At 35.6% G+C, this 22,382-nt stretch overlaps 1 protein-coding gene across 1 annotated transcript in view; it reads left to right on the top strand.

Annotated features, from left to right (window-relative positions):
* The window catches only part of Dus2 (Dihydrouridine synthase 2), a 105,948-nt gene that overhangs the window by 35,341 nt on the left and 48,225 nt on the right, over positions 1-22,382 (top strand). Inside the window, exons 4-6 of the mRNA XM_090414159.1 lie at positions 2,109-2,222; positions 13,936-14,093; positions 21,797-21,962. Coding sequence (XP_090270285.1) covers positions 2,109-2,222; positions 13,936-14,093; positions 21,797-21,962 — 438 coding nt within the window. The remainder of the gene's footprint in view (positions 1-2,108; positions 2,223-13,935; positions 14,094-21,796; positions 21,963-22,382) is intronic.

The raw sequence follows: 22,382 nt of genomic DNA, 5'->3' as shown, positions 1-22,382 counted from the left end.
CAGTATTGAAAGCTTTTCACTTGTTTATACTAAAATGCCAAGAAATTATATTTTTGGTTTCATCCTTTATCCAGAAACAAAGTTTGCATGTGAAGTATCTGCATGATTGGGCTAATTTTATATAGGAGGCTAATGACTTCACATCAATTGCCTTATTCTATAATGCAAGGCGCATATCCTTATGGACATATATAATGCTATTCTTTATGAGAAGAGCCACTACCCAGACTGGTTTTGACTCTTTGACTACTTATATGTCTCTGATATATAAGTAGTCAAAAGGGGGTTACACCTTATTTCTAAAATATTGTGGATTGGATATAGATGTTGAAAATGTTGAAGGTTTTTTTTCACTTGGTTATACTATGAATTAAAGATGCCAAGAAATTATATTCTTGGTTTCATTCTTTATCCAAGTGTAAGCAAAGTTTGTGTGTGAAGTATCTGTCTCTAGTTTGATGATTGCAGCAAAACTTTGTTCTTCCTAATCATTTTAACTTTGCAGCGTACAAACATCCCAATTTCAAGATCTGTAAACAGTGCCTTTCATGCCATTTTTCATGTGAGAATAATTTACTAACCTTCAATGATATTAGTGATGACTGACATTTATCTCTTTACTTCTCTCCTTTCCTGGAACTAACATATCACATAAATAGCTTCCTCAGCCCCATGGTTTTTAATCATGCTGTCTAGAATGGTTAGTGTCAGCTAATGACTAATTCCTTCTCACTGACTCATTGACTGCTATTGTGCAGATGGTCTTTTTCTGCTTTGTCATCTGTACAGGCACTTTCATGGGCACTGTCTCAATGGCATTCATCATTCCTCCATTTTCCCCCTAAGCCCATTTATAATGCAAGCAATTGCCCATTCTCCTTTTACAGTCTATTTCAAACTCATTGAACTTTCTCCTCTTCTTTTGTTCCATTTTCCTTTGTTTTTCTGGAGAAGTTCCCCATTCACTGCAACCTTTAGTTTTTCAAGAAAATATCAATAATTTTCTTCTCTCCTAAATCTTGGCTTTATCCATCACTAATGTACTATAGTTTCTACAACCTATCATGGTGGAGGAGTGATATAAAAATAAAAGAATGCTGTCATTCATAAAACAAGACTGAGTTTGTAATGAATTGAAGATAATTAACATTTGCAGTTTAGTGCATCCTCGACATTAGCTGGCTTATTAACAGAAAAATTTGAAAACAATCAGCTTATCTAGAAACACTTCCAATTAATTAATACTTATCAGTTGTAATTCTGCTACTGTAGACTCATGAGGTACCTTTCTTACATGACTTGCCAAAGAAACTTATGTAGTTGCTCATATCTTTAGAGTATTTGGTCATGAAGACCCTCTGAGTATAGGCCATTATCATACAGAATGCTACAAAAGAAGAAAGTGGCTACCTGATTGCAGGAGACACCTTAGGAATAGAGCCCACTCAGAAGGCATTTATGATCAAACAAAACACCTTGAGGATATGAGTAAGTTTCTTTGGTAGATGTTAAGAAAGATGCCTTTGTGGATCATAGCAGCAGAATAATTATAAACAATCTGAGCTCTAACCCAAGTGTACATACTTTTTTATTGGTACAATTCTTTCTACTGTACAATACAATTCTTGGTATTACCATTCTATCTTGAATGGCAATATCAAGTAGTAATCTCTGCATTTTCTTGTGGTAATCCTTAACTTGTTGGTTAAGGACTATACATATGGACACTTATATGGACTATATGAATATATAGTCCATACTATATTGTTATAGTGGACTTCTTTTAGCATTGTATTGCATCTGTGGAACTTTGTAGAGACTCTTCAGTAGTTTTTAGTGAACAATTTGTCATAGCGGTGATTGTTGTAGTGATAGTTCACTATATGTCAGTGACTCGTTTTCCATCTATATACTTTTTTTTGTGTGTGGGTTTATTGTTCATTATTTTTGTCATCTTTGTTTATATTTAATCCTTTCATATTGCTTTCTGTATTAGTTCAATAACCATTATTATTTTTATTTTATTATTATTACAAACATTATTAAATTCCAATGATTTCACATGCTCCTAATTATGTGATATTTGCCTTTTTTTTTTTCTTCCCCAGGGTGGAATGGGTGCTGCTTTACTTACTCAGCCAGAGAAAGTGACAAAGATCCTCACAACACTTGTTACCAATTTATCTTGTCCTGTAACCTGCAAAATAAGAGTGCTTCCTGAGGTATGTGTAGAGCAAGTCTAATAATGGCTTTCATCTATCAATTTGTTTGACTGCTAATACACAAAATGAGAGAGATCTCTGTTTAGAAATTTTAAATTTGTATTAAAATATCTTCAGCAGATGAAAATCATTATTGTTAAACTAAACTTTTTTTTGTTTGTTACATAAACTGTTGCTTTTACTAAGAAACCAAAGTTGCAGAAAGCTGTAGTGCACATGCATTGTTATGGAACTGGCTCTGTTTTGTCATCTATAGATTGTGGTTTCTTGGTGACTCTGTTGGAGTCACCAAGATGTCACCAACACCAAGGAACTGTTTAAAAGGACAGAGGTAACATTCCTCTTACCACATATACACAGGTTATGAATGAATAATGAGATTGATTAGTTAGTATGGCAGGGCAACTTTAGGCCACGAGGCTAATAAGTTAAGTATGAAATTGCTTAGAAACTCGGATAAAATTGAGTTTCTTAAAGTTAAAACCCTGTACCACTTCCTATGAGACCATCTATCTATTTTCATGGAAAAGCACCTATAATGTTTCCTCATATCCTAGCCAATGATCATGAAATTATAGATGTAAGTTTGGAAAAACAATGTTCATGGAAATGTCTGTTATTCAGAGCGCTCTCTGAGTGTGGAGTGATTAGGTAAAAGATGGCAAGGGACATTAAGATAAACAGGTCACTAGTTGATCTCAACAGAAATCAGTTGGACTAGTTAATGACTGTAAACCTACATATATATATATATTTTTTTTTTTTTTTTGGTGGGGGGAAGCCTCATTATTATTAATTGAAATATACTGAATATGAAAATGACGATTGTTTTCTTATTGCATAGATACTGGTTCTTCAAAAATATTGTAGCCTTATATATTTGGATAAAATTGTTAAAATAGTATTTAATTTTTTTTGTGTTATGGAAGTACCTGGATATTTGGAATCTACTAAATACTTTCATATTTAATGCATTTTTACATTTAATGAGAAGTATAGGCAGTATGAGGCATGAGTATATGAGTGGTCAGAATCAGCACTAGGATATCATTGGGTAGTTTTTTGCTAAGATACACTGTGTCTTTAATTTTTCATATGGACAAGCTTAGGTGTTGGTAACTATTCATAACAGTGCTTCATGGTATTAACAACACTAGAAGCAATTAAATAAATAATTAATTTAAATAAACTATTGAAAAATCCAGCAGAGATTAGTAAATTCAATACATTATTTATTTTCTTCTCTTCTCTCTCTTTTTTATGTTGAGCCCATACACAGGAGGTTGGTTGGCCAACCTATAGTACATTAGTACCGTGTATATTGGTGTTGGGTTGGAAAAGGAGGAATTTGTTTACATTTGATTTGAATGACTTTAAATTGTATTCCTTGGGAAACACAGCAGGTGGGAGACTGTTCCAGTGCAGCAGTTGCAGGAATGAAAGAAGAGGAAAAGAAACTTGTTCTCTTTGTTTCTAGGTGAACTGTGAAGGGATGTTGTGCAGCAGCTGTACATGTTCCAATGAGTTTAGTACTGAGCGGAAGAATTATTGATGATATTTCCGATGAGCATTTGCCCTGGAAATAATTGTAGAATATACACACTGCAGAGACCATACGTCTGTGTGAAAGAGGGGGAAGGGAGTTGGTAAGAGATGGATCATTGATAAGTCTAATTGCTCTCCTCTGTATTGAGTTGAGCATTTTGAGAGAGCTTTTTTGAGGCCCCACCCCATATGTGAGAGCAGTATTCAATAGTTGGGCAGATTTGTGACTTGTATAATGTTAATAACAGTTCGGGTGAAGTAACGTTTTGAGCGAAAGAGATATCCTAGTTTTTTTGATGCTGAAGATGCAGTGTTTGAGATGTTTATGCCAGGAGAGGTATCTGAGAGTGATTCCAAGGAGTGAGATCTCAAACTGTCTGGAGATTTGGGTATCATTAAAAAGGATATTGGGAAAAAATGGTTCTTTTTTTTATGGGAAATAGTACAGAACTGGGTTTTATTGGTATTGAAATTTATGAGGTTATCTGAACACTATTGGAGGATGGCTTGGAGATCGGAGTTGAGGGTTGCAGTGGTTGATGTTCTGTAGGTTGAGGCTTATCAAATGCAAGCAAAGAGTGTAGTTGTGCTGTCATCTGCAAAACTGTGTATTGGTTTGAAGGTCAATTGCAGTAGGTCGTTGATGTATAGCAGAAACAGGGCTGGTGAGAGGACAGAATCTTGTGGGACCCCAGCATTAATTGAGTGGTGCGAAGATAGGGAGCCATCACACACACACAGTGTGCGTCCAGACAGATAACTGGCGATCCACCTACAGAAGCCCTGGGTCAGACCGAATGATGATAGTTTGCCTAGTAGGCCTTTGTACCAGACCCGGTCAGAGGCTTTGGAGATATCTAGTGCAACCATTCGAGATTCGCCAAACCTCTCCATAGCCTTTAACCAGAGATGGGTGACGTATGTGATAAGATCTCCTGTTGATCGGCAGTGGTGGAATCCATATTGGCGGTGATTTATTTGGTGAGTGTCTTCAAGATGGTGTAGGAGTTGGGAATTGATGCTATTTTCCATTACCTTCGACAGGACTGAGGTAAGCGAGATAGGACGGTAATTGGATGGCCATGACTTGTCACCTTCTTGGAGATGAGCTGAATATAGGCCAATTTCCAGTTTGTGGGATAGATTCCAGTGGAGTAGGAGAGTATATATATATATATATATATATATATATATATATATATATATATAGGTGACATATAATAGGGGTCAGTTCTGGAGACAAACTTTCCAAACAATTGGGGGAATGCCATCTGGGCCATGAGACCTTTTTGTGTCTAATTTGGACAGTGTTTTTCTGATCTCATCCTGGCAAAATGATATGGCGGCGGCCTTGTATGTTGGGTGTCTGGAATGGTTGGGGGACATTTACTATTGTCAGTTATGCATTGCGTTTGAAGTAGAGTATGAAGCCAGACTATTGACTTTTTCTGTGGGTGATGATGCAGTAGAGCCGTCGGGGTGGGAATAGTGTTGGGCAGAAATTACAGCCAATTTCTTTGGTAAGAGCAAAAGGCTCAGCTGTCATTTGGACAGGCTGCTAGTTTCCTGCTTTTTGCTCTTTCGAACTCTGTTTTGAGAAGTGTTGATTGTTTTTTGCATTTATTACAGGCTTCGGTGTAAGCTTTGAAGGAGGATGGGATTCTTGATTTCAGCCAGTTGTGGTATGTCTGGTGTTTCATCTGTACAACCTTGGCACATCTTTTGGAGTACCAGGGTTTCGTTAGGGAATGGCAGTTCAGGGTGCTGTGTGGGATGTATGTATTCATGCTGGTGAGGATTACGTTGGTAATAAGCTCAGTGCATATGTTTGGGTTGGAAGGCCGGAAGCAATAGTCCAACCATGGGAATGCAGCATCAAAGTTGCAGAGGCTGTCTCGCTTGGCACTGTTATAGTGCCAAACTATTCTTGTGTGGGAGTGTCTGTGTAAATGTTGTTGCATGGGGGGGAGGAGATGAACACTAGGTTGTGGTCAGAATTGCCCAGCAGGCTCACTGTGTATTTGGAGGGGTCATTGGTGAGAAGAGATCTAGGGTGTTTGGGTAGTGGTTTGGATTATCTGGTAATCTGGTATTCTGGTTGGCATCTGGACAAGTTGTGTAAGGTTGTTAGTGATGGCAAATGCAAATGTTTTGGCATCTCTGCCTGCAAGATCTGTACAACTGGAGGAGAAAAGCCAGCTAGTGTTGTGGATGTTAAAATCTCATAGGAGGATGATTTCGCTGTTGGGAAAGTGGTATTGGAGAAAGTCGATTTTTAGTGAGAGGAAATTAAAGAGCTCAGGGTGGTTGGTTGTGTTGGGGGAGCGATAGAGACAGCAGATGAATTGGACTGAGAAGGGAAGGTATATTTTCAACCAAAGGAGGTCAAAGTTGGGTGATTCTAGGTTGGGTGCTCTCTGGCAAGGTATGTCAGAGCAGATGTATGTGCAGACACCACCCTTGGGATGAAAGTTGTGGAAGAGTGAGTAGTTTGGAAGGTTGAGATAAGTGGTGTTGTGGGGAGGTGAGATTTGTGTTTCTGCCAGGAAGAGTAGGTGGGGTTTGGTAGACTGTTAGGTGGTAGTGGACACTATTCAGGTTGGAGTTTAGGCCATGGATGTTGGTGAAGTGGATGTGTAGGGATTTGTGTGTCATATGTTGAACCGCATGGGTCTTTAACATTTCCTGTATGCTGGTCTCCTTGGTGGCTGCTAGTAGCATCGGTTGGTTTTTTCACCAGTTTATCTTGTCTGTAGTGTCGATGGTCCAGTTGTTGTCGCCGTTTTGACGTTTTTCTTCGAGTTGTCTTCGAAGCTGGCATCTTTGTTCCTTTTGTGCAAATGATAGGTCTGGTTGTGCACGTATGCGCAATTGGGGGCAGGTGTCTTTGAACTTGTTGTTGATCGCTGTTATTATTTTTGATGAGGTTGTCGGCTTGTTGCAAGTCACTTTTACTAGACATGGAAAGTTAGTACCATCCTTCCTTTTATTTATAGGCCCGAAACGGTAGCACCTGATGTTATTCTTAGGATCGATGTCGCATTCTTCAGCGAGTTTGTTGATGTCCTCTTGTAATGATTTTCCATTTTCATCAGGAAAATCAAAATGATGGCATTGAGTTCTTTTTTTTTTTTGTTTAGTCTCCTTCAAGTTGTTTACCGTTGCTGCGATTAGATGGTGAAGTTCTTTCGCTGGCAGAGTGGAGCTTTCGTTGCATTGGTTTTCAATTTGTTCTAGCTTAATTTTGACTGCCCATATTTTGGAGGTAAAAGTTTCATTTAAAGCATTGATGTGCTGTTCGAGGTTTTCAACACATTTACCTATGTTTAGTACTTGTTTTACCGAAGGGAGGCACAGAGAACAGAAGAATGGCTGGTTAAGTTCGATTAGTAGCTTTTGCGCAGCTTCGTCAATTTTCACGTAGGAAGCGAGCAACCAGTGGCAACAGAACTCGCAGAATATGCCCTTTTTTCTGTCTGTGACTGGTGTCAGTTTTGCAGCTGTGGCAGCACGTAGTAGGTATGTCAGTGGCAGTCGAAAGAACTGAATTGGTGAGACACGTGGTGCTCGTTCGCCGTTGGCTTTTGATGTCACTATCTTTGCTGCATTCGGTAGGCATCGTGTGTGCTTACACATGGCTGATTAAGAATTGGAAGAATAGTTGGATTAATACACTATAGGTACTAACAGTTTGTACTGAAGTATTCTGCTGTACAGTAACCGCTGTGTGGGTTTCCATTTGATGGTTAATTTCGATGAAAAAACACTTGCAATAATGCTAAATTGGAGAGCACAAATTTGAAGTAGTTTATTCATACCATCTGGTGGACTGGTGTTGCTTTTATTGTGAGGTTATGAATAACCACCAACACCTAAGCCTCTATACACATGTGAGCACATCAGTTAGGTAAATGGAAACTAAAATTGGATAACAATTCAATAGTGTTATCTTTTTTAAAAAAATTCTGGTACACTAATACTATTCTTTACTGTCTAAAATTCCAAATTTTAGACAGTAAGAAATTTCATCATTCTAAATCCTAATCTGTCTACATGCAGACATGCTTAGCATTAATCATGAACCCACGTTCAACTTGTCACTTTGTTACAATAAGAGAACTGTGATTCTAGATGTTGGTTCTTATGCCAACAAAACTAAAGAACTTGAAAAAAGTCAAAAAATGTCACTTGAAAAAATATGAGCTCTCCAATAGTGAAACACATCCAGACTAGAACCATGACAGTGAGTCACATGAGTAAATTTATCATCAGAGCCACTTACAAAAGATGCTGTCGATGCCATCATTCAAGGTCATAATTTTTTATCACTCCCAGACAAGTACCTTTTCTAGAAATCATGAGAATCATCACATCAGACATGGTGCCTTCAGTAAGTCTCTCTCAGTGACTAACAGTATTTATTTAGGTGTGCCTGGAATTCTGACAAAAAAACCTCCCAAGAGCAAACATTCTATCTAAAGAAATATTAACTTTATCAACCTTGTATAGGGAAAAAAAAAAGTCATTATTGCCAAAGGAGATAAAAGTAATGCAACTGTCATAATGGATCAAACCACGCATAACAGAAAATGAGCAGTCTTCTTAAAGACTTCTCTACATACCAGATTATCAATCCAGTTACTACTAAATCTCAGAAAGAAAAAAGTCACATCTTGGTCTAAAGCAGGGGTGGTGTCAAACTGGTGGCCTGCAAAGCAATTTCTTGCACCCCCACAATGCCTCAAGGAAAGGTACAAAAAAAAGGATGGGTGCCTTTTATTAAAAAAAAACAGAAATATCGATTTATTCGTTACAATATGGATGCAGTGACCTGCTATTATAAAATTACTCTATACATCAAGAATATTTTGATGTATAGAGTAATTACTTCGAAAAATTGCTAAATGAAATAGTCATTGAAAGCACATTAGTAAAAAAACACAATAGGCATGCAATCAGGAATGCATATCCACACTTGAAGTAGAAAAAGCCATCAAAAGCCTGAAATGTGGAAAGGGCAACAGGAGTAGATGATATTCGACCAGAAATGCTGAAGTATGAAGGTGTAAAAGTCTTACAGTGGCTGCACTGCATAGTTCAGAAGGCCTGGACAAAGGGACGAATTCCAGATGATTGGAGCAGAGCTCTCATAGTATCCATATATAGAAAGGGAAATAAAACAATGTGAAAATTAAAGAGGTATTTCCCCACTGAGTGTTCCTGGTAAGATTTATGCAGGTATACTTGAGAAACGGTTAAGAAGGATTCTGGAAGAGAAGCTGGTGAAGAACAAGCTGGAATAAGGCCAAATAGAGGCTGTCAGAATCACATTTTTCCTTTATGACAAATAGGAATCATGGGAATATAACAAAGATCTGTGTTTAAGTTTTGTAGACCTGCAAAAGGTATATGACAAGGTACCAAGAGGAAAGCAATTCAAAACGCTACAGTTGTATGTTGTCATTGGTGGGGCAGTAAATCAAGCAATTCTTAATCATTTGAGTTGTAAATCAGCAGTTAGAATTGAAGTACAGGAAGATGATTTAATGTGAAATCTGGTGTCAGACAAGGATGTACATTATCCCCTCTGTTATTCATTATCTATATGGATCGCATTATGAAGGAAAGTGGTATTAAACCTGATATCTAAATTGGAGACGTTAATCTTTGCTTTATGCAGACAATGTTATACTTCTAAATAAATCTGCTAGAAATCTGCAAGATTCCCTGACTAAATTGAATAACTGTTTTAATAGATTTAGTATGGTCAGCAATAACAAGACCAAGACAATGAAAATAGGCAGAAGCATTGAAAATATCAACTGCATTCGTGAATGGAGAACCTATAGAATAAGTAAAACATTTCGGCTACTTAGGCACAATTTTTAGTGAAGATGGTAAATTAAATATGGAAATAAACGATAGAATCAACAAACTGGTATGGTAGGAAGTCAGCTGAATAAATTTATATGGAATAAGAGAGAAATTAGTCAAAACACTAAATTAGCTATATACAAGACAGTGTTCAAACCAATTTTAACTTATAGATCTGAGAGCTGGGTCAGAAGTAAAACACTTGACCAAAGACTAGAGACTGCAGATATGAGAGTCCTGAGAAAGATTAGGGGCATGAACAGATGGCATCAATGGCAATATCATATTAAGAACGAGGATGTTAGGAAAGAACTTAACATTGTTAACATCCAGCAATGTATTAGCAGAGCTAATCTCAGGTGGTATGGTCGCTTAAACAGAACAGGAAAGGAAAGATTAGCAAAACAGTTTTTCTCTTGCAGGAAAAACGACTAGGAGAAGATCAAGCTATAGGCAGATTGATACAGTAAACAGTGCCTTAGAAGATAGAAATAGAAGATCTGTTAATGCTGGAGTCTCAACTGGTAACAGATTAATTTGGAGGAAAATTAAAGTTGTTCTATTACAGGCCCTTTAGGGTACATATCTGGAATTTGATGATACTGTCCTACCTTAAAGGAACCTGAGAACAAATAGTGCAGATTCGTTACAAACTCTGTCTATACACTTGCTTCAAACCAGCTTGGAAACTGTCATCCTTCTTACCATCTACATCAGTGCTTCCCAAACTGTGGGCCGCGGCCCCCCTTGGGGCCGTAGGTTTTGTTGGGGGGGGGGGCTGTGAAATAATGAAAACAAATTTAAAATGTTTTAAGACTAAGTAGATTTTTTTCATTTTAAAAGAAACGTATTTAACTTTTATTATTTATTATTTCTTTTTTGTTATTTTTTATATTTTAATGGAAAAATTCACACATTGGTGTTGGTTCACAAACTTTGCTTCCTGCGTATTTCGGTGCTTAATGAATATTAGTAAATATTGCTTATTCATATGTTTCATTTCAAAGCAGTGGTTAATTGTATTTACTTCGAATACTCTCCAAGGAAGCTCCAAATCTTCCTGTTCCTTTCATCAGGCGTTCGTAATCAGGGACTGTTGATATTGACTTTATATACATATCAAAACACGTTTTATATTATCACTGTCATCCGAGCTAGTTTTCTGTTACCAATAAAAGTTTCGCATATACTTCACACATGAAAAAAAACTTAAACAAGTTCATGTGGGGAGATGGTAACTCATGTTACCAATAAAAGTTTCGCATATACTTCACACATGAAAAAAAGCTTAAACAAGTTCATGTGGGAAGATGGTAACTCGCTTGCAGTGGTAAACAACACGCCCTCCCTACCAGCCACTATACTGCAGAGGCAATAAAAACAAGTACTTTTATTATGCCAGTGAATAAGGTATGAGCAGTCTGTGTAATATATTTCTCAACAAATAGTGCAATTAGAGACAACTGGGATAAAAACACACTAATTAATGAATCACATGTCCCCTTGTACAGAAACTATGCTGTATAGACTGAAACAAAACCATATGTTGCACATGGGCAAACACAGTATCTAACTAAAAACTGTTGTTATTAATTAGATGTGTGTGAGTTCGATTTCCCAAGGCAGCAATAAAATTCAACTGAACATGTTAAAATTCGTAAAAGTGTTAAAACTAAGTAATATATATATATATACAGGGTGTTCGGGATAAATTTGACATAGTTATAATTAATTATATTTTTCCGTAAGTTACATGTATTAACACACACTTCTCTTCATTTAAAAGTTTGGACCCTTCTTCATTCATATACAAGATGTCAGAAAGGATGGATAGCTGGAACCCACCTGAATCATGGAAGAGAATAACTTGTATCATGATGATTCGATTCGTGCCCGCCATCAAAATAAGGATATTACGACTGCTGCCCAATGCTCCCTGAATACAGTAAAAACAATCAGGCATGAACTAGAGACTTGCAATGGTGACTACGAGGATGTAGCAAGAAGAAAGATCCCTAGCAGACGATCTGATTGCGTTCGTACAGCAGAATTCCTCGCAAATCTGCAGGAACAGGTGTTGAAGAACCCTGGCATTGGAATTCGGGCTTTGTTCGTGGAGTTGCTAACTGTAGTCAAGCCCTGGATAACAAGGGTAGCCAATGGTAGGCCGTATGTATGGCAGCAGGATTCGGCCCCTTGCCACACCTCTGGGAAAAGTCAAAAATGGTTGTCTGAAAATTTCTACGACTTCACCAGTCCAAATGTTTGGCCTCCAAACTCCCCAGACCTTAACCCCATGGATTATTTTGTATGGGGCGCAGTTGAAAAAGACACCAATCGCACTTCCAGTAATACAAAAGCCCAGTTAATGGATAAAATTAAAACAGTTTTTGCGGCCCTTCCCAGGGAGACTGTAGCATCAGCTTGTTCGAGGTTCCGAAGCAGAATTGAAGCTGTGATCGATGCTAATGGTGGTTATTTTGAGTAAATCTTGTTGATAGTATTGTAATTAACTCTGCCTGTAATGTTTTTTTGTCAATTCATTAAATTTAATAGATACAAAGAAGATTTTCTTTTTCCTTACGAAACTGTTAAATTTATCCCGAACACCCTGTATATATATATATAATGAATGTTATGGCAGTTTCACATATGGAATTCGGTTGAAGAGAGTTAGCATTTCAACTCAATTGCCAGCTATGCTTTTATCTTTTGGTTGCGCGATCTTTTGTTAATACCGCACCAATCATATGCACGTTTTAATAACCTGCCTTTGCTGTCTGTTTCACGTTAGGCTTAATTACCATAAAGGGAGAAAAGTCACAAAAGAGAAAAATGTTCCTGGTCTGAGATTCCCTTATTCAGGTAATATTCACTAATTTCATGTTATCAGTCTGTGGTGTGCCAGTATCGGTAAATGGTGATATTATTTGATCTATTCTACGTTAAAAAATTTAACCCTAAGATGGATAAGTGGCTGATAAAAAATAAAAAAAAATCCCACGAACAATCAGAAGAAGCAGAAACAGACTCAAAAAAAAGGACAGTATTTCATATTTTACCAGAACAGCCCGCATCGTTTTCAGAACCAAACGGTAAGAGGCAAAAAATGTAATATATGCATTTGATTTTTGCAATATTCGCTGTGTATGTTTTGTATTGAATATAAATACAATAATATTATAATAATATATCTCTCTATTACGATTTTTTTTTTGGAGGGCGCCCTGACATCCAGAAGTTTGGGAAGCACTGATCTACATAGGATATGTTACCACCTCTCTTTTTTCCAAGTGTCTTATCTGGTACCCTGCTCATGTTATCTTTGCTATTTTGGACAGACTGGCCTATCTGCTGTCGTTAGAATCTAAGAACATCACTCTATATTACATTTTTAGAATCTGATGAGTCTGACCTTATGTCTCATGCTATTGATGCTTGCCATAGAGTTCATTGAAAATCCGACAAAGATTCTTCATTCCAGCAGGTTCAAATTTAATTTTCTTTTTCTTGAAATGTGAAATGCTATGAAATCATCTGAACCTGAACCACTCAGACCATATGCCAATCTCTAAGTTTTGGGAAGTGATTATTATTCATTATTTTAAATAATTTTTTATCTATGCAACTTTTACAGTTGTTTCTTTGAATTCTAATAGTGTAGATATCCCCTCGCCTATGACTGATACACAAGCTAGTATTCACCTCTTTTATGACTCATTCATATGATTCATGTTTTGATAAATAAAATTCTGAATGAAAAGAAAGAAAATGAACAAAAAAATAGAAATAAGTCTGCCAGCGAACTATTGTTCAATACTCGTATCTCGGTTCTTGTAAAAATAGTGAGGTGGTCATCATCAACAGCCAATTTTTCACCTAAAGCATCTGTATAGATTCTATCATATTCTATTCATAATAGATCTCCTAACCATTCATCACCCACCCCTGATTTGATCTGCTTTGAATAGTAAACATGCTAGGTTCCGAATTGATGCCAGACATGTATTCAAAAGAAAGCACTTTTAACAACAATGGTAGTAAAAAAAACGAAATTTGATAGTAACAATTGTCAGAGACTTGATTTTCTTCCTGACACTCACTTTACAAAGGAAATAGCTTTTCAGTTCATTTCCTAATCCAGATTCTGAGGCCGGTATTCATACATCATCTCAGCAGTAAAAGTAGACATAATGGAAAACAAAAAGTTTTTCGAATCTTATTAAATGTATATTTAAGTTGATTCTTATTCCTTTATACAAAAATTATTACTTATAGAAATACTGTTATGTAGGTAGAACGTACTGTGAAACTTGCAAAAATAATTGAGAGTGCTGGTGTATCTGCATTAGCAATTCATGGAAGAACCAAAGAAGAAAGACCACAACATAAAAATCGTAATCATGTGATAAAAGCTGTAGCTGAGGCCATCAGCATTCCAGTAATTGCAAAGTAAGTTTTAATGTTTGGATTGGTATTACATAAATGACTGCAATATTCTTTATTAGTATTGCAGCTAAAGTTTAATGGTAGATTCATTCTGTTTATCTCATATCATCTTCATATATTCAGGCTTGTCATGATCAAGTAATTTATTTTATAGAAATCTGATTAGTGCTAGGATAGAGCATTTATCTGCATAGTCTGTGATGGCTGTCAACTGCATGTATCTCAGGCCAATTTGCTTTGTGGGATAAAACCTGAGTTTCTGTTTCTTATAAGATGAACCACCTCTATACAACATTGGTTAACGCATCTCATCATCATCAAATTCCTGACATGTACGATCAAGGTTGTACATTATATTATGATAAATGGTATTAAACTAAATTTTATATCAACATTGGAACTGGTATGGTAGGAAGTCAATTGAATAAATTTATATGGAATAAGAGAGAAATTAGTCAAAACACTAAATTAGCTGTATATAAGACAGTGTTCAAACCAATTTTAACTTATGGATCTGAGAGCTGGGTTAGAAATAAAATACTTGACCAAAGACTAGAGACCACAGATATGAGAGTCTTAAGAAAGATCAGAGGCATGAACAGATGTGGAAATATCATATTAAAAACGAGGATATTAGGGAAAAAACTTGACATTGTTAGCATCCAGGAATGTTAGCAGAGCTGATCTCATGTGGTATGGTCACTTAACCAGAAATGGGAGAAGAAGGATTAGCAAAACAGGTGTTCTCTGCAAGGTTGGCAGGAAAAAGACCCAGAGGAAGACCAAGATATAAGATCAATACAATAAAAAAGTGCCTTAGAAGACAGAAATATAAGATCTGATAATGATGGAGTCTTGACAGATAACAGATTGATTTGGAATGAAATTGTTGATAGGAAGTTAGTAATGATGTAAGTTTTTCATGTATACTATCATAACATTCTGTACATCTCTTGAGGATACATGTCAAGTATTTGATGATAATGATATAATGTCCCATTGACACCATATAACTGTAGAGTTTTGAATAGCTTTTCTCTTTGTATGTTGCTATATGCCTTTTGCAGGTCTACAAATCTTAAATATAGATCTTTGTTATATTCTGCCGATTTCTCAGCTATTTGTAGTAAAGTGAAAATCTGATCCTGACAGCCTCTATTTGACCGAAACCAACTTTTTCTTCACAAAAGCTTCTCTTCCACAATCCTTCTCAACATTTCTCAAGTGTACTTGCATAAATCTTACCAGGAACACTCAGAAGGGAAATATCCTTCATAATTCTCACATTCAGTTTTATTTCCCTTTTTATATATGGGTACTATGAGAGCTCTACTCTAATCGTCCGGAATTCATCCCTCTATCCAAGCATCTAAACTATGCAGTGCAGCCACTGCAAGACTTTTATACCCCCATACTTGAGCATTTCTGGTCGAATATCATTTACTCCCACTGTCTTTCCACATTTCAGGCTTTTGATGGCTTTTTCTACTACTACAACTATAGATATGTATTCCTGACTGTATGCCTGTTGAGTAGTTTTTACCACTGCTGTCACTGCTTGCTTTTTTAGCAATTTTTGAAACTAATTACTGCATACACGGAGATTTTTTTTTTTTTTTTTCAGTTTCATGTCACCCTTATCATCTCTAATTATTCCTTATATAGCACTTTTCTCCATTTCTGAGCTTTTTCAACAGCCTCCAGAATATTTTGCCACCTTCCTGATATTTATTTTACTTGTTCTTACCAAAGTCTTCTCATTACTATTATTTAGCCAGTTTTACACAGTGTTTAGCTTTCTTACATTTGTCTCTGTATTCTCTAAGAGCACAAGCTGTCTTATTTGCCAGGAACTTTCGATATGCTTTCTTCTTTTTCTTCACTGCCTCTTTATCTTTAAAAAGTCCACCATGGAGTTCTGATTTTTCTATCCTTGCAGACAACCTCACCACATACCTCTCTGCCTGAATCAGTTTTCTTCAGGGCTTGCCACCGAATCTCCAAGATTTGGTTCATGTTCTGAAATTCTTTCATTTTTTCTTGAGTAATGTTTGTGTATTTTAGTCTGCAGTTCACATCTGAGAGCTGCTTAACTCTTGTTTTTCTTTTCAATATGAAATTCAATTTTATCCTGCGCAAAACTAAATGGTGATCATTTCGAATTTCGAATTCTCTGTACACTGTTAATTTTAATGTGTTTATATTAAATCTTATATTATATCTTTGTTGTCTGCGCCATTGTAAAATTTTATTACAATTATTTCATTCCTAATTTTCATTTCACTTATCTTATCTTATCTTAACTTGAACATTAAGAGTCATAACTCTGATCTCTTAATATATTTCCTGATTTAGTCTCTTATTTTTAATCCCTCCCCCACCTTGTCTCAAGGCTGCAAATATTATTCTTCATGTGCACAAAACCTTCAAAACAAAGAAACTGCCTCTGGAGCCAATCTCTTTGTCTGAACTACTGGCGTTTTTCTAAATTGAATTTTGAAAATTTATTTGTTTTTTGACTGCTCCATCAAAATTTGCAGATAGGAGTTGAATTTCCTTCCAAAGAAAAACACTCAGCAAAACATGGAACTTTCCTCTCTTACTTATTTCTAAATCTAGCAATGAAAAATTTCTATTCTACAGACATGGCTACTTAACACTCTAGGTCACAATGATTCGATTTTTATGAGCAGTGCATTGGTAGTCAGGAATCAGGCAAATTATTTGACAAACAAAACAATTTATTCATGCAAATTGAATGTACATTAGAAGTTAACTTTAATCACACAATTATTTCTCAGGCTCTATGCTTCTACAGCAACTTATGTTTGGAATTATAATTAATCCTCTTTAAATAAACAGTTCTCTGTTAATACTATTTGTCTATGGTACTGCTTTAGCTATCACTTAGTCACACACAGAGCAATTTTACACATGCTAAACAAAAGGCAGGCTTAGCTATTAAACAATGTTAAGCATGTTAAATTTCACCTTAAATTAACGCTATTCTATCTCACACATCTGAACAAGAAAATTCAATGATTAGCTAAATGCCTTCATTCCTCAAGTATCATTAAAAAAATAAAACTATATAGAAATCACCGTCACAAATTCTGCCTCTATTTAAAACAATATATTGAACCTCACTTTGTAATAGCCATCTAGTCCGCATTAGTAGATTCAGGAATTCGCTATCCTCTATTACATTCTGATCTTAGCCACGCATGTGGGTATCTTTTTCTTTTCGAGATTGATGGGATCACTTCTTATTTCCTAGAACTTCAGGGAACTTGGCGGCTTGAAATTCGGAACTGATTTCTTTCACAACTCAAACGGGTCATCTCGTATTTCGGGCGACTGTTGGCTGGAACGTGGGTCTCCGACCTTGAATTGCCATCACTTTCTTGGAGATTGGTATGACCTCACTTCTACTACAGCCTACGAAAAACCCGCTGACGAACTACGAATCACCTCTGACGACGAATACCAAAGCTCTATAATCTGTAACCCTTGTGATGGCCCTGTGTAAACTTTTCTGGCCGATGTCTCCCCTTTTATCTTGCTCATTTGACCTTGGGTTCTGCTATGTTTCTATTCCCTTGGGTATTTCCTGGGTCTGCACCTGCCACCTTTTTCGTCGTTGTGTTAAGGCGGGAAACTCCTGTTCATGCTTGACCTTCGCGATAGTAATTGCCTTAGGTCATAATTTAATCCGTTTGGAACTTTCTTTTGTTAAAATTTAATTTACACTTAACTTTCTTTGTTCTTAACAGTAATTTTGGCGGTTACAGTATTTAACAATTCACTTTAAAATTATTCAATACCATATAAACATAAAAAAATTGCTGATTAACCACAAGTATTTTGTATGGATTTTTTGTTTTCTAGTAAAATCAGCGTATAAGGAATTGTTGTACAAAATCCTTCTATGCAAGATTTTACAACATTCTATTGTCCTGCACCAGTTAGAAAACATGACTATCAACAATAACATAGTCAATGAGACTTTTCTTATTCTTTGTGTCTTCTCTCCATGCAAATTTTTGCACATTTTTATATTGGAACATTGTGTTAGTAACAACCAGTCCATGTCCTGAACAGAAATCCAACAGGTATTTGCCATTATTATTAGCTTTGCTTTGTTCTCCAAATTTTCCCAAAATATTTCTATATGTCTGACAGTCATTTCCTGCTCTGCTGTTTAGATCTCCAACAAGGACCAACCTTTTTCATTGTGTCGGTTCCTTCTGTAAAGTCCAAAAAAATTCCTCAACTTCTACCTTAGTAGAACCTTCTGAGAGCTTAGGCACAAATAGTCTCACTGTTGATTTCCCCATTCTGTATCTCAGGTCAGTGTGTCTTGCGGGATGTAAAACCTGAGTTTCTGTTTAGAAGATGAACCACTCTATACAAGATCGATTAATACATCTTTGGTTGTAAATTCTTTATGAAGATTCTTTTAATCCTTGAAAGGATCCAAGCCTAGTTTTTCAACCAAGGAAATGAAGCTTCATTACAACTGAGCTACAGAGATTCTTTACTCCTTTTTAGTCTGTTTTCTTAATTGTTGTAGTGATTTTTATAAGATGTAAACATTTACAGCATAAATAAATGTACATGTAATAGTTTATCTTATTGGTGTAGTTATAATTGATAGGCTTATTACCTTTAACTTTCATTATAAAGAACCTGAAGAGAATCGAAGGAATTGTTATAGTAGGTTTGCCATTGTGAATTTCCTTGATCTTAGCATTGATGCTATGGGACTTTGGCTTGAATTTTTGACATCTTGTTGAGTGAATGAGCTTGCAATAGTGAGAGTTGGATGTATAATGATTTTTTATTTATTTATTTATTTTTTTGAAACAGTTTTTGACCAAAATTTAAATGTAATCAGTTTATTGTTCCGAATTCAATTTTTTGCTCCCCTAAATAACCATAGGTTAATTAGCAAAACATATTTAATTTGACTAATTTAATTTCTTTGTTATTTTGAATTGAATTATGTGTTGCTTGTCTAAATGCCATGTGTTGATTAACGCTTTTTTTTTATGAGCCTTCTCAGTAATGTATGCTTGCTTTTATCTGGCTGTTAATTGATGTGCTAAAAAGGATCTTCTTAGTCTGCTGTTTCCTTTAGTTGATATTACCTCTTCACTGTCTACACACATTTCCTTTCCTTCATATGGCAAGTAGATAACTTAAGCACTTATCAGAAACAGATTTAAAATTTAATTTTGAACTAAAATTAAATAGGGTGCTACATAAGCACATTAAGTATCAGTTAGATTTTAAACTCTTTCTACAATAACTTGGTTTAGTGTTGTGTGCCTATCACAGTTTCATTGTGCTCGGATGATGCTGGGTAGAAAACCAGCGAAATATTAGTGAGTTTAATAAATGTTGTTTCAGAGATACTTGTGTCATGAGAGGTTTCTTCACTTAACACAAAAAAATAACAAGAGATAGTCATACTATTTATTTAAGGTCATATATTTCAACTTGAATATTACAGGCCATCATCAGTGGCAACAATAGTTAATTACAAAATAGAATGCAAACAATGGGTGATTTGAAAAAGTAAAAGCCACGTGATGTTATACGTTAAATAATGTAATTTTATAACTGAGGAAATAATTCGTTAGCTCTTAAAATTATTGATATGTGATTAAAATAGCTTTCCCATATCTTAGAGAGAGGCAGCTGTTCCAATTTAAGTTCAAACAATGAAGTAAAGTCCCATCACTTTCGTTGAACAAACATTCAAATTTATACCGACACCAATGAAGTAAATGTGTTGTGGTCCATATCTATTCCATGCTGTGCCAAGCCAGATTTTTCAGATTTACTGTTGCCAATGTAAGACTGGTGTTCTTGCATTCTATTTTCCACAAAGTATCCAGTTTGTCCAAAGTAAGAATGATGACAGTCATAAGGAACTTGGTAGACACCAGGGAGAGCTAGAGGACACTGTTTGTTGAAGATGGAAACCATGTTGATAATTTGTTGATAGGAAGAAAAGTAGCCACAGAATTGTATATAGACAAAGAGACTCCGTAGCTCTGACAGTATAGACAAAGCCCTTTTCTCAGAAAGACCTGGGTTTGATTCCCGTCAGTGATGTGAGGAACCTTTATCTGGTCTCTTTCGACAAAAGGTGAGTTAGCTGGTCTCATATACAGAAGTAGGGAGTTTTTTCACCCGCGAATTCAGGTTTTTCGTCCCCCAGAACAGGCAAAACTGGCCCCTTGAACACATGGATTACAGTCATGAATATGTCCCAGCCATAGGTCCTGAGCCTGGATAAAATGGGGGGGGGGGGTCTATGGTTGAACTATCCTTAAAACTCTCACCAGGAATACTTTGTGGGCAAAGCCTACAAAGTCACCTATGATAGAAACATTTTCACCTATGGTTGAAAACGACTGAAAGTGAAAATCAGTCAGTCAGTATATAGACAAGAAAAGGATGTCTTCTAAATGTTCTAAATAAAAGTTAGCAAGTGCGGAGGAGAATGGATTTCCCACTACGATTTCTTTAACTTGACTAAACTTTTTTTTTCCTTTTTTTTTAAAGAATTAATGAATTATCAATATTGCAATATTTCTTCGGTTATACCATTATGTTGTTTTATGTGTAGCATCATGCGGCTTTTACTGTTTTTCAAATCATCCGTTGCTCACATTCTATTTTGTAATTAACTATTGTTAATGATGATGGCCTGTAATATTCGTGTTGAAACATATATAGCCTTAAATAAATAAGCAGTCATTCCTTTTTTTTTTGTGTGTGTGTGTGTGTGTGTGTGTGTTAATTGAGTTTAATAAATGTACTTTTAAATCTTGATGTTAGTTATACTATTTAAGCTTTATTATGGATAGTTTTAATGTAATTTACATTAATAATACTGACTTCATATCATAAGTATTTTTTTTAGTTATTCATAATTTTTGATGGTATTTTTGAGAAAAACATGCATTATGAAATTGGAAGGAGATAATATGAAGTAGGTTAATGTATTTAGTGGTTGGTTTGAATATGGTAATATTTAATTTTATTTTTTTATTTTTTTAGTTAAAATATATAATAGTAGTGAAATTTTATTTGTATTACACATGGAGAAAATTATACTGATTAGGTTAGCAAACATCTATATTCTGATGGCTTCTTCAGGGCTATAAAAAAGCATCCCATCTGTGAAGAACACTGTTCCCTTTTACAAGCATTTAGGTCTTTATAGGACCCACATTCCTGTTGTCTAGCCTGCGAAGGTCAGGCAGTCTGAAATTTTGAATTAAAACATTGGCAGTGTTGATCACTAAAGCAAAGTCTGGCCAGCTCATCTTACGTCAATGACAAATCCACTATTGATTGGGATATAGCTACGTGCGGAACCTACTGCAGTCGTTCACTCGTGTGGCACCTTCCTTGCAGTGAGTAGGCTGCAAGGAAGGTGCCACATGAAGTGGAACAGAGCATAGGTGCTATAATATTCTGTACTATAACTAATAAAATTTCTTTATTATTACAGTAATATTTTTGTATGTTACAATTATTATTAAAATAAAGTTTCTATATTTTTTTATATAAATAGTTGTCAATTTTATTTTCTGAGAATGATATATATATATATATATATATATATATATATATATATATATAAGAATATCAGTATTAAATAGAATGGCCATTTAATTTCTTCTCAGTGGAGGATCTGGAGAAATTGCCACATATGAAGATATATGGAAGTTTTGTCATGATTCAGGTGCATCATCTGTGATGCTTGCTCGTCAAGCAGAAAAGAATTGTTCTATTTTCAGAAGAAGTGGTAAATTGCCAATTGATGATGTAATCAAAGCTTATCTAAAATATGTAGGTGTATTTTATTTTATTATTATTTTTTATTAACAGAAATTGCACATGCAAGATGCAGCTCAAAAGTTTCAAATTTATTTATACACAATCTTATTTGTGATAGTAACTGTTAGATGGGGATTCCTTTCAGACTGGTCCCATGCATCAAATACATTTCCCAGTACTTCTGAAAACAACAGCAGAACTACTCATGCTTTTTCCATTGCTTATTAATTCCATTGCTTATTCCCACTTATTAAGAAAGCTCATGCTTTCTTAATAAGTGGGAGAGTTCCACAGCATGGATTGCCATTCCATTTCATTTCAAGCTTGTAACCATAAGCTCATAATTCAGCACTAGTGATAACTTTTGAGGGGAAAAAAGTCCTGATTATTTCAACTAGTAACAATCTCCTTCACTTACAACCAATGCTAGTT

Source organism: Typopeltis vanoorti, chromosome 24 (genome assembly GCF_054136105.1).
Source record: "Typopeltis vanoorti isolate ZY-2024b chromosome 24, IOZ_Tvanoo_1.0, whole genome shotgun sequence".
Lineage (NCBI taxonomy): Eukaryota > Metazoa > Arthropoda > Arachnida > Uropygi > Thelyphonidae > Typopeltis > Typopeltis vanoorti.
Note: the sequence above shows the minus strand (reverse complement) of the source record. Positions and strands in the feature narration are given on the sequence as shown.